Here is a 14,619-nt window from a genome sequence, read left to right on the forward strand (position 1 = left end):
AAACAACTAGGAGCACCCAAGGTTTTATCACTCAATATTCTTATCTACTCAGTGGAGTATTGTGCGTCCATTTAAAAGGGACAGTTAAAATAGCCACGTAAAATTAGGAAGACAGTTACAACACTGGTTATCTGAAAGCCCAACAAAAGTAATTATTATGCCATGGCTTTAAAGAAACATATCAAAATGTCAACAAAGACTACGTATGTAGGGACAGGTGGTTTTTCCCTCCCGTCCCCCTATTTTATGTAATATAGTTGCTACTTTCATAGTTGAAAATAACTACATTACCAAAGCTAGGTGACAGCCACACAGGGATTCATTGTATTATTCTGTTTCCTTTGTATATGCTTGGAACATTCTATTTTAAAAGCTTTAAAATAAATATATTTTATTTGTGAGGAGACAGAAAAGAAGGGAGGGAGGGCTCTTATTATAAGACCAAATTATTGAGATAAGTGATGATAGGGAAAAATTAAATAAAATAAAAATGAAAATAAACAAAATTCATTTTTTGTTATAGGAAAGGAAAAAAAAGGCCATCCTCACGAAGAGGAGCATCCATTCTGGTCTCCCTTGCTCCTTCCCCCACCTTTTTTTTTACTTTGACATTTTCTAGTGACACTGAAAAACATGTTTGGTGCCAAGGTCCTTTGCTATATTTAAAGTTAGCTCATTTCACTTTAAGTTTGTCCCCAATGAGGTACCGAGGAGGTCTTCAAATTCAGATCAACGTGCTGCCTAAGGAACGAGACTGAAAGGGTTTCCAGGAATCTCAAATATTCTGCCATGTAGTTTTTCTAAGACTCTGGAGCAGGGAAGTTTCATTTTCCTTTTTTCTTCAGGGGCTTCTGCCACACAAAACCCAATTGTACCTAACAGTTCATTAATCAGTCACCAAGAGTTTCCATTCAAAGCTGGTATTGTGCCGGCCTGGAGAGCAGAGGCACTGCAACTTCATGCCCGGCTCCATCACAGCAGCCTGCAAAGCCTTCCTCTCAAACTGAGGTTTCTCTGTCTGGGGGAAGCGAGTGGTCCAGCAGTGACATCTCACAGGCTGCAAGCACCTGCATCTGACCAGGGACAAAAAGCACCGCGTGTTCCACAGTGGACACAGGTTCTGCTCACCCAGCTTCTGAGCAGTCCCACTGGCAGGAACGGGGCATGGAGAGTCCAGTCACAGAGGGGAAGGAGCCAGTGAGTAACCCCGACCCAGGCTTGCACTACTGCAACAGGAGGCATGCTAGCCAAGATCAGCGGATCAAGAACGGTTGACAGATAACGATCTGCCCCGTTTCCCTCCTGTCTCCACAATGCCCAGCTTACAAAGGGCAAAGCAGTTTTTGTTTAAAATTGCAATGGACAATTTCCAGGCTGCAGGGGCCACTCCAATGCAAATTATGTCCTATGGGAGACTAAACTGGGGACTAGAGCAGCACTGGTCACTCCTTGAGGTTGTGTACGACTCTCTAGAGTTGCCCTTTCGTAGATCAGACATTCCTAAAAGGATGATACATAAGATCCTTTTATAGCCAAGTTTCTGTGACCACACAGCCCTTGGTCCACAGGGATGAGCACGCGCTGCGGGGAAGGGGATGCAGGGGAAATGAGGACCACTTCCCCACCTTCATGAACCTGCCAAGGGCTAACCTACAGAACGGGAGGACACAACAGGAAGCCCAACAGGGCACAAGCGACCAGAGAGTGTCCTTGAACTTCCTGGGGAAGGAAGGGTATGAGAGAAAGAGGGAAAGCTCCCCTCCCCCTGTCCCCCACATCCACGGCCTGACGCTGGAGAACTCAATTCACGCATCAGAGCAATCTGATAGGTTCGAGGAGAAAAAGAGAAGTGGAGGGCAAGGGTCTTCCAAGTCACTAATTATGTCCCCAAGTGAGAGTTCAGGAGGTAACATTCCATCCCAGGGGCTTTTCCCTGGAGCCAATCGTGCAATCTTTTCATCGACACTTAGACTCCTTACCTCAATGCCAAACAAACTTCCTGAAAAGGGGCGATCAACGAATCGGGGCTTGTAGGTGAGCACTGTGGTGCCTTTGAGAATAATGGCGTTGGTATCAAAGCAAGACACGTCCTCCACGACCACAAACTCCGTACCTGGGAAAAATAGCCTCGTTAGCCAAGCTATCGGAAACCCAGCACCACATGGCTACCGGGGAGGCGTCAACCAATGAGACCTTTTCTCCAGGATGCCGACATCCTCCCACGCTGTCACGCTGTCACACTGTCATCCTGAACAAATTCTCAGTACCCAGCCAGGCACAGCGGAGCCAAGAGAACACCACACAGGCAGAAAAGCCTGGAGCGCAGTTTCTCTCTTTAGAGTGCACCTTTTAATTTAGGTCTTCGAGGAGGACTAACAGACATTCAGAAGCTGGGGAATCACCCCTTCTCCAGCTGACAGCCTGCTCTGAAACCCCGGGACAGAGGTTCAGATGTGCATCTTGCTCAGGCAGCATAAGACATCACGTCAGCTCTGTAGCTGCTCAATTGTTTCCAAAGAATGCAGACCAATGTGATGTAGAAATTCTTGAAATTAGCACCTGCAATTTCCTATTCATTTGTTCATGACAAATTTACTTCCCTCTACATACCATATGTTTTCATCAAAAATCATGTACAGATTGATCTTTCAAAACTAAATCCACTTAAAATGCTAGCTACTTCCAACCTATTGAGTTCATGTGAAATATCACAAACAATGATAAATACATGAATACATACAGGTACACTAAAATACTTCACTAGTTAACAAAACATAACATTTCTGTTTACAAAGAAAATCTTTTTGAAGACAAAAAACAATCCCCTCACTTGTTTACCTTCTAAACTAAGATTTTCACATACCCAATTTGCCCAAACTTAGTAAGGCACATCTGTTGGGGCCCTAAGAATCAAACAGAAAACTGAAGCCAGAGTGGACACTGGGAAGAAGGCCCTGCTGCCCACGTGGTCCTCAAGCTGGGAGTGTGCATTCGGCGGGCAGAGGAGAGGGACGAGAGACCCTGCAGCCTTCACTGCGGGCCAGGCAGTTCACACCTAAACACAGGCGCCAGGAACTTCAGTGCTCGTTGGTCTAGAAAAGATTCAAGTAGGCCCTGACCGAGTGGTTCAGTCGATTAGAGCATCCTCCCATCAGGCCAACGCTGCAGGTTCAACCCCCAGGCAGGGTCCATACAAGAATCAACGAAGGAATGCATCAATAAGTAGAATAACAAAAACAGATGTTTTTTTCTCTCTCTCTCCTCCCCCCTGCCCAATATCAATAAATTTTTAAAAAGAGAAATACTTTTTAAAATAATAAAAAATAAAACTCACATCTTTTTTTAAAAAAAAGATTGGAGTGTATAAGTGCTCGTGTCAAAAAATGAAAGGCAACAGAAAAGTTATCCTGCAACACACATACTGAGCCTGACACTCAAACTAGGATCAGTGACTCACACACATGAATACTCACCTGTTACATTGACCTTGACCTCCAAATGCCTTTCCGTGGACATAGGAAGGGAAGACCGCCTAGTAACTACTCCACTCTTCACAGTTTTGGGAACTACAGCAGGTTCACTGCTTGTGTTACGGTGGCGAGAAGGAGTAACATTAGTTTGTTTCTTAATGTCACTGGGAGTGTGGAGAAAATCATGGACTAGCAGCAGCCAGTCAAACACGAGAAACACGCGGAGACTGTTGAGAACGACTGTGAAGCAGGAGGAGTCCTTCGTAGATCTACGAGGAAGAAGACCGAAAAGTTAAAATCGGAAAGGGGCAACGTGCTGTCTCATTAACCTGCAAATACACTACTCAGTTTGGCAGAAGGTAGGTGTTCCAGCATCTTCCAAACAACTGTGAGTATCGATAAACTCTGAACACTGGTAAAATGAAACATTCGACATAGGTTTTCAGAAGTTAATCATATTTTTCAGCAAGAAGTAATAAGAAAGCAGCATAGTGTAGTCCAATGGTTCTCTACAAGGGGTGATCTTGTCCCCCTGGGAGACAGTTAGCAATGTCTGGGTACATTCTTGGTTGACACACTGGGGGTTGCTATTGGCGCCTCATGGGCAGAGGCAGGGATACTGCTAATATCCCATGATGCTCAGAACAGTGCCCACAACAAGAAATTATCTGACCTAAAAATGTCAATAGTGTGGAGGCTGAGAAATCACGGTGTGGTAGAAAGAGCCCGGGCTTAACCCCTGTCCCTTAACCAGATGCGTCATCCTGGGTAAGTCGCCTGCCTTCTCTGAGCCTGCTTTCTCACTTACAAAATGGGAAACACCACACTGTAGGAGACAAATCAGCGGGCACAGAACAGGCACTGGCTACAAGTCAGTTCCCTTCCCCACGGGCTACTTCAAGGAGAGCCGAGAGGCACACTTTCCTCGCTGTCTAGAATCACTTCTTTATAAACACTTACTTCACATCCTAGTGCTGGAGGGTTTCTCTCACTGCAACTGACCTGACAGCCCAGACCTTTCTGCTGAGAAGGAGGACAAACAAGGTGACATTTGCCGTGGGCATAACCCCAAGCAGCCAGAAGTGGGGCTGGGGGAAGGAGAAAGAGAATATTCATTGTATAGTCCCCAACACTCCAACTTCTCCATTTGAGGGTTAGGCTCAAAGAGAACTCTCAGGCCTGGCCTGGCCATTTTAGCCCACGGTCCACAGAAATGGGCAGCGCAGAGGAAAAAGGGCTGGGGCACCTCCGCAAGGTTGTCTGGGTTGCGTTTTGTTCCATGAGCCCAAAGCAACTCAGGGGCTCTAGCTGCTACAGGCACCTGGTTCCTGCCCTCAAAGGGCCCCTATTCTGGAAAAGCTGATTTGGAGGTATTTGGCAGGCTGGCTTCCCCAGTCTCTTATTTCTCCTAAACCTGGCTCATTGCCTCTAGAAAAAGGGCACAATGATGTATGTCTCCTTCATACAGACGCAGCATTTTTCACAGAAACACTTTACCCTTTTGTAATTGAGAAAAAATGTTGCCCTCAGTAAAAATTTTCCACCCTGTGCTGAACACAGACCGTCAGAGCCATGCACTAACTGGAAAGTCAAAGTGTGTCTGATCCCTATTCTGGAAAATATTTCAAGTCTTTAAACACTGTGAAATGATTTATATTTGACACACAAAATCCCAACAAAAGAGCAATTCTTCTTGAGACACAGAAAGCGTTCAAAAGCTCCGATCAAGAGAACGTGTTAACCCTCGCTAACAATGGGACTTCTGTTAGCAAGAACCAAGGTAAGGCTTTATTATTCAACTCTAAGAAATTATATACCTTGCATATACAAATAGAACAATATTTCAAGGCTGCTTATATATTAGACATGATAGGCTGAAAAACTAGCTGATAGTTTAGAAAGCCAGATTAATAATAATAAAGCAAGCCCAAAAAGAAATTGTTTCTGCAGATGGACCAAATACATGCAAGCCTCCTATTCAAATAAACATCGTCTTCAAACAAAGGAGCTGCAGAGTCTATCATCTGACTGCAATCAGCCCGATCACCAGAGACGAGGCAGGCTGAAGACCACAAAAGACACGTGCTTCAAAGTGAGAGGCCCGGGTCTGAGCTCTCGCTACCATCTTTACTAGCTGTGTGACCGTGGAAGAGTTCCTTAACCCCTCTGAGCTTCGAGTTCGGCGTCTGTTAAGTGAAGAAGTCACCCGCTTTGCAGGCTCATGAGAATTAAATTAAAGGTAGGTCAAGTGCCTGGCTCACGGTAGGGCTTGATAAGAGGCAACTAGTTCATACAAAATTTTAGTTCATAGGCTGGCACTCAGTCCACTGAGCCACACTAGCCAGGGCTTTACAAAATTTTAAATGTCTACTTTGCTCGACTTCCTAATGACTTATGGAGAAACCACAACCTCTCCCTAGAAACATCTCGAACCCCGAGGAATTCACTGAGCAGCACATTGAAATGTCAGGCATATTTAAACACACAAATATAAGAAAAATCTTGATGTTTTTTTTCTTTTTATGCCTGACAAATAAGTTTTCACTTACTGGTCTATATTTACAACACATGTGACACCAGTGTGCACCAACAGGATGACACTGACGTTGCTGCCACAGGTCTCCTTTGGATCCGCGTGGAAGAGTTTCTTCAGGTCACACCTGACTGTTCAGGTGTCAGGCCATAAAACCTCACCACAGTGTATCATAAAACAACACAGCCTCCGTCAGGAAATAATAACGGCTTCTACCGTCTGTGCCAAGCGCTATGCCAGGCAGGTACAGCTGTTCTTTTCTTTATAGAAGGAGGGGCGCTCACAGAGGCTAAACAGCTTGTCCTGGGGACACAAAGCTGGGAAGCAGCAAATGAAGTTTCGAGCCCAGATCTGCATGATTCCAAAACCAACGCACTTTCCACAGACAAAACTGGCCCCCATACGACAAAAAGGAAAACGATACTGGTTCAGGGGCTAAAGCTCTTTTTAATGGAGGAGTCAGAGTCAGCAAGACTTGCACAGATGAATCAGTAATGCAAGTCAAAACCACCTTCCCTTCTGTTATTTCCACAGACAAAAGTCTTTCTTTTTCCTTCAACAAGCATAGTTTCTTCCTACCCAAGTTGCTTTACATATTGAAACAGTCTAAACTAACAGACAAGTTGATTTCAAGAATCCAGTTTAACTGTAAACTACTCTTTTTTTTAAACAACAGAGACACCTTTTGGCCAGTGAAGGAAGCTGCAAGGGTGCAGGAATGCTACGTCAACACTCAGGACACGCCACTGAAGATGGGCTACTATGTATTTATCTCTTCAGTGACTCCTTGGGCCTTTAGGAAGCTCTAACACTGACATGGCCTTGGCCACAAAGGAAAACAGTGCTACCTTGGTACCCGTCGTTAATTCATTCCAGAACTTGTGACAAGTGCTGAAACTGACCAGCACTGAACAAATTTTTCCAATGAGAACTTTTCTTTTGCAGGATGTTTTCATGACTCATACAAATTCTAACAAGTGCAACAAGTCCCAAACAAGCACCGGGTGCTGCAGCATTCTTTTCCTCATTAAAATATGATGAGCACCGAGGTGTGACTGGCCCCCAGTGCAGATGTGCTACCTGAAGTGCAGCTCGATCTGAATGGACCCCTGGGCTGCGCTGCTGTTCTTGGAGGGCTGGAAGATGCAGCTGAAGACATTCGTCGTGCCGGGGCTGGTCTTCTGCCCGGCGTAGCGGGTGTCAAAGGCCATCATGGAATGCGAAACCAAGTTAACGGACTTGGTCTGGTTGGAAAAGCTCTCATAGAGCAGTTTACATTTCTTGAAGTCAAATCTAAAAGGAAGAAAACAGACAAGATGCTGAACCCTTACCTTTTACAAAATTATGCAAGTTCAAGGTAAAAGAACAAAATCATAAGCATGCCGAAATTCTACAAAAGGCCGTAACTTTCATTCTGAGATCTTTCACTGATTTTAACAGATTCCTCAGAGTGGACTCGGCGGTGTCACTGTGCCCTGTGTCTTACTTTCCGTTTCCAAAGAGATGATCCATCCACAGGAACTGCACTGGGAACAGCAACACCACGTACATATGACACCCTGGGTTTGTTGGCATTCTCATTTCTCACCTTAAGTCTAAGAAGGCTGTACACAGGGCGTGGCAAACACCGGTTTACAGTTGTTTAGATGGGAAATAATACAATAATTAATAACTAGTAACACAAGAATAAACTGTGCTTCGCGTACTCACAGCTGTAACCCTACTTCTGCCCCACTCTGTACATGTAACAGCCCCCAGAGGATGTCCAGGGCCCCTTGAGTCCTTCACCTGTCGACTCCCGGCCTGCCAGGAGGATACTCTCCCCAGAGCTTGCTGCATTTTTATAGACCACTATAGCTTAACAGGAACTACAGGAACAAATAATATCCTTCATTAAAGAGAAATAACGCAACTCATCCACAAACAGGAGGTGCATTTAGGACTTTTTTTAATAACAAAGAAAGCTGCAATAAACAACTCGTAATTATTCAGTACACAACAATCTGTACAGAATTATTCCATGCTGGAAAAAACTAAGGGCATAGCCAGTCTTCAAAAATAAAAATAAAAATAAATTTAAAAAAAAACAATTGCAACTAATGAGGCAATCGACGCTGAAGCCCAGCTTCACTATCCCACACTCTCATCTGCTGCCTTAGATACAGACCGGATGGATTTCAAGGGGAAGGCGGAGTAGAGGATGGAGTGCTTCTGTGGGGAAATCGCTAGCCCCGAAGTCCTGTCTTCAAATATCGAACCACTTTTCCAGCTATATAACCCTACACTAGTCAAAACCTGCCTGGAAAACAGAAATAATGTCTGCACCACCTTACACAGCTGTCAAGAGACCTACATGAAAGGTAACCAAATGCGCCAATCCAATGCACCTCTGCGGGTTCCGTACCACTGATCACAAACTCCTGGTCTACACTGACCGAGCGAACAGGTGAACTGCTGGGGAAGCACATGCCCTTCCTGAGGTTTCCTAGGTTGCTTCTGAGCTTCCAGAGCTTCCAAGTGAAAACATGGGCCAAACCTTCCAATTTCCCAAAAGACGCTGAAATCCCAACTTTTTATGTGAAAACCCCCAGGTTTTCAATGTCGGCCAGCGAGGGAGCCATGAGTGCAGCTCACCGAGCAGTCCTGGGTCTCCCCCTCTGCGGATGCCCAGTGAGACAGCCCGAGACCCAGGCTGCCCGAGTCAGTGGTGTGGTGGAGTGCCTGTCACTAAGCACAGCCTAAGCTACCCTGCCCTACATGGCAACGAATTTAAACTTCGAAAAGCACTGTGCAGACCAGCCAAAAAGCTCTCTGCAGACCGCACTCAGCTGCAAGCCACCAGTCCAAACCCCTGCTCTCTGCTAAGGCAAAACGTGTGGATTGCGTATACTGATGTTACTGTAAAACTGTCATCATAAAAATCATATAACTGGAGCCATACCTGGCTAGGGACCCAGCAGCTTCTTTTCCTTTCGGATCTTTCAGCTCCAGGCTCACATTCACCATGTCAATGAGGAAGCACACGCACGTGTACACCTCGCCACTCAGAACAGTCTAGAAAAAGAAAGTGCCGGTCAATTCACAGCTGAGGGTGCCAATCTAAAAGTGAGGTTAATATGGCAAGAAATCCCATCTGCTTATTACTGCATCTTTCTCTCCCCGGTGATCTAAGGAAGACACGCACAGTATGACCATCAGCTGAGACGATGGGAGTTACAGAAGAACACGAGGTCTCACTCACATGGATTCTCGGGTCTTGTAAATCGTAAGGCCGCATGAATTCCTCTATGGGCTCTCCGAGGTTGTTCTCTAATAAACCGCGGATCAGCTTGTACTTATACAGATCCAGGGAGCAGTGGACTGAAGACAGACTGCCATGGACAGATATGTCTGGCACGGTGTGACTTATCTCTCTGCGAAAGAAAGGAAGAGGTCACTTTCACAAACAAATCACTAACTTAACACTGACACAGCTTACACCCAAACATACGAGCCACAAAGCACCCCCTACATCATCGCTGATTTCTAACTTCCAATGAAAAACTCTTATGTGCTCCAAAGGAAGCAAGTTAGTGTGACTGTCACGCTTCAACTGCAAAGAGCCTCTTTTCTCCCAGAATGCACACGTACAAAGCCCCCAAATCTAATGAGTTAATTAAGTAATATATTAAAAAGGAAAAAATCTCGTGAGATTCAGAAAAAATGTAAACATTGTAGTTGGAAGAGCAATAAAGATGACAAGCTCTTTCTTTGACTCTTCAGATTCCGTGATAACTAAGAAAGTCAGTGTTTACGCAGAGCCCAGAGTGGACAGCAGGACAAAGTCTGCAGCGGTGACTCGCCTCTGCTGAGAAGGGTGGGAGAGAAGCGAAGGAGCCCAGGTGGGCAGTAACACACCTTGCCCCCACACGAAGACCTTTCGCTCTGCCCTGCTAGGGGCGAAGTGGGCCTCCTGCGGAAACTACTCTCTGAGCATATAAAATAGGTTAGGACTTCAAGTGGAAGAGGAATGGAAAAAATTACTTTGTCTAAAGAGAAAAGCCTATATGCAACAAAGCGAAAAAACACGCGTGACGCAGGCAGCAGCTGGAAAGGGTTACCGGGCGCCCTCCTGGGCTCCTGCCTGTGTGCAGTGAGAAGACAGGTCACCTGATGTTTGGTTATCGCCTTCTCTCTGAGCTAGCAGAGTATAATCATTTGCACATACACGCTGATGAAAGTGGGTAAAGTTTAGATATGGAGAATAGCAAAGCACATTTTTTTTGGAAGCACTACTTGAACAGAAAACAAAGTGTTCAATTTCTAAATAATGAAGCTCCTCTTAAGTCCACTAAGCCAGTAAAACCAACTATAGCCCATGCCAACCATAACTGAACACTTGCCAGAGCGCACTTGAATAACAAGTAAGAATGAAATGCAAAAATCCCAGTGAGAGCAGCTAAACTGTATCATTAATCCAGACAGAAATGAAAAAGTGACATAAAAGGACTTGCCCAGACCCAAGGACTGCAAAGGGAGTGGCCAAACAGAGACTCAAATCATACTCTGTAGGAGCACGAGACAGCTTTTCAAAGTGCCGCATTACTTTACGGCTGCTCCTCTCCTGTCCATGGAGTTGAGATGCACGGGCTGCTGCTTTCCCCCAAACTAATGCCTCAAACTAAAAGCCATCACACACCGGAACCAGCAGCTTCCAGCACGTGCACCCAGGCTCAGTGGGCACGAACACCGCCGGAGGACCTCGTTGCCGATGCACACTGAGGGCCAACCCTGACAGTGGCTTCCGATGGACTCAGGTTGGCTCTGGGGATGTATATTTTTAAGATCTTTCCCAGCCAGGTATGGAACTAATGACAACTGAAACAATGTTCTAACCAACAGAGAGAAACATTCTGTGTTTTGAGGCCAATTAAAAGGTAAATTAGAGTTAATTCATTAGTGTTTATGGAGTGCTTTAAGACTGCTTAGTGGAGCAAAATGGGCCAAACTGCATCTAAACAGTTATTCTGATAAAGGGGACCTACACAGCAAATAGCAATACCTGGCCCAGATGCTACTGTTTTTGGAACATATAACCCAAATGTCGCCTCTGCCAAAATACTGTCCCTGCCATCACCACCTCCCTAACCACACCAAAATCCACGCTAAACTTATTTCCCTTCCTCCGTTTCCAAGGCACATGTCACGATCCTATTACACAGTTTGTAACACTGATTCAGACACTAACTTAGAATCATCCACTTGACTTCCTATACCCCCGAGCAAAATGTAAGCTCCGTGAGGGCAGAAGTGTTTCCTTTCATCACAGCAGCCCTCACGTCCACCACACATTTGTTATGCAGATGAAGAAATAAGTGAATACTTATTCTCTTTCAGACTTGCCTAATGGCACCAATTTCCGACTTATTAGGATCCTACTTATGACAGGCAGTTATTCGAGTAGAAAACACTCACTTGTCCAAATTCCTCTCCACTTGCAATTTCAGCCTGCAGGGCTCAGTCAACAGGCTTCCTCCCGTCTGTCGCACAAAATAGGAGGGGAAGAGCAGGTCGCCACTGCCGCCGTCTGAGGCCTGAGTGTCCTCTCGTGGGTGTCTCTCTGCAGCGAAGATGTCCATGTCTTGCAGGTCCACGACTATGCAATCCAGCAGGCAGACGTGGTCTTCTACAGTCACCCAAGGAGAGAGAGGAGGAGAAAAATGGGACCCAGCAAAGGCTGGCCCTGAGCAAAACCAAAAAGCCAAAGGAAGTTCATTCTGTCGTGAGAAAATGTTTAGAACTGCCTGCTTCAGGAGACAAGGTGTCCACAAGTCTCCACTCTGTCCCGAGACCTCCCTACGCCACACTCTGCGTGCCAGACACGTCCTGCCTGCTCACCTCCACATCGGGTGCAAACTGGGCCACACTCCCTCAGGTCTCACCACTGTGCTGAGACACTGACCGAGGAGGAAAGGTTTATGACTAAACTGACTTAACGGCATCTCCTGTAGAGATAACGTTACCCAAAGGTTACAAAAAAAACTCCCAGCAACAAAATTCTTTTTCAAACACACGTCACATGTAACCATTTCCACCACCACTGATCTCACCCAAACCTCCTTCATTCTCCACCACCAGCAACCCCCCTCCACTACACCAACAAACTCCCTTCTGGCCCTCAACGAAACCATTCTGGACACAAAATGCCAGCGTAACCCAGAGAGAGAGAAAGAAATGAGACCATAACATTCTCTTCCTCTGCACACTTTGATGACTATGTTTAATCTGAAATTCTTTCTGCAACTTTCCCGAGACCCTGTAAGACTCTGCATAAGCCCACTGCCTCTTTTCCAACCTCAGCTCAAGCTACTCCCCACCTTGCTCAGGAAGCCTCGGGCTCACTGACCTACCTCTGCTTCCTCCAAAGGCCAAGCTCTCTGCTGCCTGAACAGCCTCTGATCCATGGTGTTGCCTCCCCTCTCAATCCCAGCTGGGTCCCCTCTCTTTCTTCATCCTCTCTGTTCTTCTGTCTTTCCTATAACATTTATCTTACTCTCTCAATATTCAGATGCTTGTTTAATGTCTCTCCCATATTACTCACATATGGCAACATGTTAATATGCAAGAGAAGAAAGTGTAACACCTGGCACTAAGCAGGCACTACACCAGTCAGTTCTTGGCTTTTGACTACACTGATTACTGTGTGAAAGAGCAGCAGAGCTGATCTGAAAGACGCAGGGAGGGGGCAGGAAGGAAGGGCTTCGGAGAGTCCTTGGGGTCATCAAGGAATTCTAGGGACCCACAGAGGCATGAAAATCACTGCCTTAATCCAACCTTACTCACAATAGAGGAATTCCAGAAATAAAGAGTAAAACAGGAGGAGGAATACTGTTAGGAAAGAGATCGTTCTACAGCCCCGGTCACTTCTTTACAGGTAAGGCTGGCCTCCTTGCTTGCCAGCACTGTGGTCCTGACGACAACAGGAGACAAGTTACCAGCGGTATGGTGGAGACTGCGCCCCAGCCAGGCTCCGTACGAAGACCCACATGGACTGATGGGCTTAAGAATTCACATGGCTAAGAGTTCAGGTTCTGGAGTCGGGCTGCCCAAGCTCATACACAGTCCAGCGCCACCACTTACTATCTGCATCACTGTGGGCAGTTAAGTTCCTTAACCTCTCTCAGCTCTTGTCTCTTCATCTTTAAAACATGGATAAAAATAACTCTCTAGGGGTGGTATGAGGATGAAATATGATAACTTATGTAAAGAATGTGCCACAGTGTCTCATAGAAAGTGTTCAACAACTGCTATTACTCTCGTTTAATCATCGATGTCAATGTCCCCCGCCTCCACCCATCACCCCCAGGACTAGGCAGCACCCCTCTTCCTCACAAGTACCTAACAGAAGACAGTCTCCCTCAGCTAGTGCCCCCCACCTCCCCGAGTCCAGCCACAATGGACTAATTTTCATGGCTAATTATATCCTGCACCACTCTCCAGCTCAGCAGAGCCCCCTTACCAACGCATCACTCACCATGACACATCTAAAAACTCAAAGGCCAAAATCAGGCTCTCACCTGGAATGACCCGTTTTTTTTTTATTGATTATACCATTACATTTGTTCTATTTCCCCCCTTCATCCCCCTCCACCCTGCATACCTCCTTCCCCCCAAATTCCCCCCTTTAGTTCATGAACATGTGTCTCAAGTTCTTTAGATTCTGTATTTCCCCTACTATTCTTGCCCTCCCCCATCTATTTTCTATCTACTGTCTGTGCTACTTATTTTCTACCTTCTCCCCCCTTATCCTCCTCCCACTCCCCTGCTGCTAACCCTCCACGTGATCTTCATTTCTATGGTTCACTCCTGATCTAGCTGTCCTCTTAGTTTGCCTTTGTTTTAGGTGTGGTTGTTAATAACTGTGAGTTTGCTGTCCTTTCACTGTTCATCTTTTTTATCTTCTTTTTCTTAGGTAAGTCCCTTTAACATTTCATATAATAAGGGCTTGGTGAGGATGAACTCCTTGAATTTGATCTTATCTGAGAAGCACTTTATCTGCCCTTCCATTCTAAATGAAAGTTTTGCTGGATAGAGCAATCTTGGTTGTAGGTCTTTAAATTTCATGACTTGGAATACTTCTTTCCAGCCCTTTCTTGCCTGTAAGGTCTCTTTTGAGAAATCAGCTGACAGTCTGATGGGGACTCCTTTGTAGGTGACTGTCCCCTTAGCTCTTGCTGCTTCTGGGATTCTCTCCTTCATTTTAATCTTGGCTAATGTAATTATGATGTGCCTTGGTGTGTTCCTTCTTGGGTCCAACTTCTTTGGGACTCTCTGAGCTTCCTGGATCTCCTGGCAGTCTATTTCCTTTGCCAGATTGGAGAAATTCTCCTTTATTATTTGTTCAAATAAGGTTTACACTCGTGACTGTTCCTTTTCCCCTTCTGGTACCCCTATTCAGATGTTGGAGTGTTTAAAGATGTCCTGGAGGTTCCTTAGCCTCTCCTCATTTTTTTGAATTCTTGTTTCTTCATATTATTCTGTTTGGTCATTTTTTCCTTCCTTCTGGTCTGCTCCCTTGATTTGAGTCCCAATTTCCTTTCCATTACTATTGGTTTCCTGTGCATTTCCCTTCATTTC

The 14,619-nt window shown here is 45.6% G+C and overlaps 1 protein-coding gene across 11 annotated transcripts in view; it reads right to left on the reverse strand.

The window, feature by feature from the left end:
* VPS13D (vacuolar protein sorting 13 homolog D) overlaps positions 1-14,619 on the reverse strand; it is a 231,178-nt gene that overhangs the window by 160,310 nt on the left and 56,249 nt on the right. For all 11 annotated transcript variants that reach the window (XM_053660580.1, XM_053660579.1, XM_053660578.1 and 8 more), the window contains 6 exons: positions 11,458-11,668; positions 9,245-9,416; positions 8,945-9,057; positions 7,084-7,296; positions 3,474-3,739; positions 1,980-2,113 (listed from right to left, as the gene is read on the reverse strand). In XM_053660580.1, coding sequence (XP_053516555.1) covers positions 1,980-2,113; positions 3,474-3,739; positions 7,084-7,296; positions 8,945-9,057; positions 9,245-9,416; positions 11,458-11,668 — 1,109 coding nt within the window. The remainder of the gene's footprint in view (positions 1-1,979; positions 2,114-3,473; positions 3,740-7,083; positions 7,297-8,944; positions 9,058-9,244; positions 9,417-11,457; positions 11,669-14,619) is intronic.

This window comes from Artibeus jamaicensis, unplaced genomic scaffold (genome assembly GCF_021234435.1).
Source record: "Artibeus jamaicensis isolate MK-2021 breed Jamaican fruit bat unplaced genomic scaffold, CSHL_Jam_final scaffold_847, whole genome shotgun sequence".
In the NCBI taxonomy this organism is placed as follows: domain Eukaryota; kingdom Metazoa; phylum Chordata; class Mammalia; order Chiroptera; family Phyllostomidae; genus Artibeus; species Artibeus jamaicensis.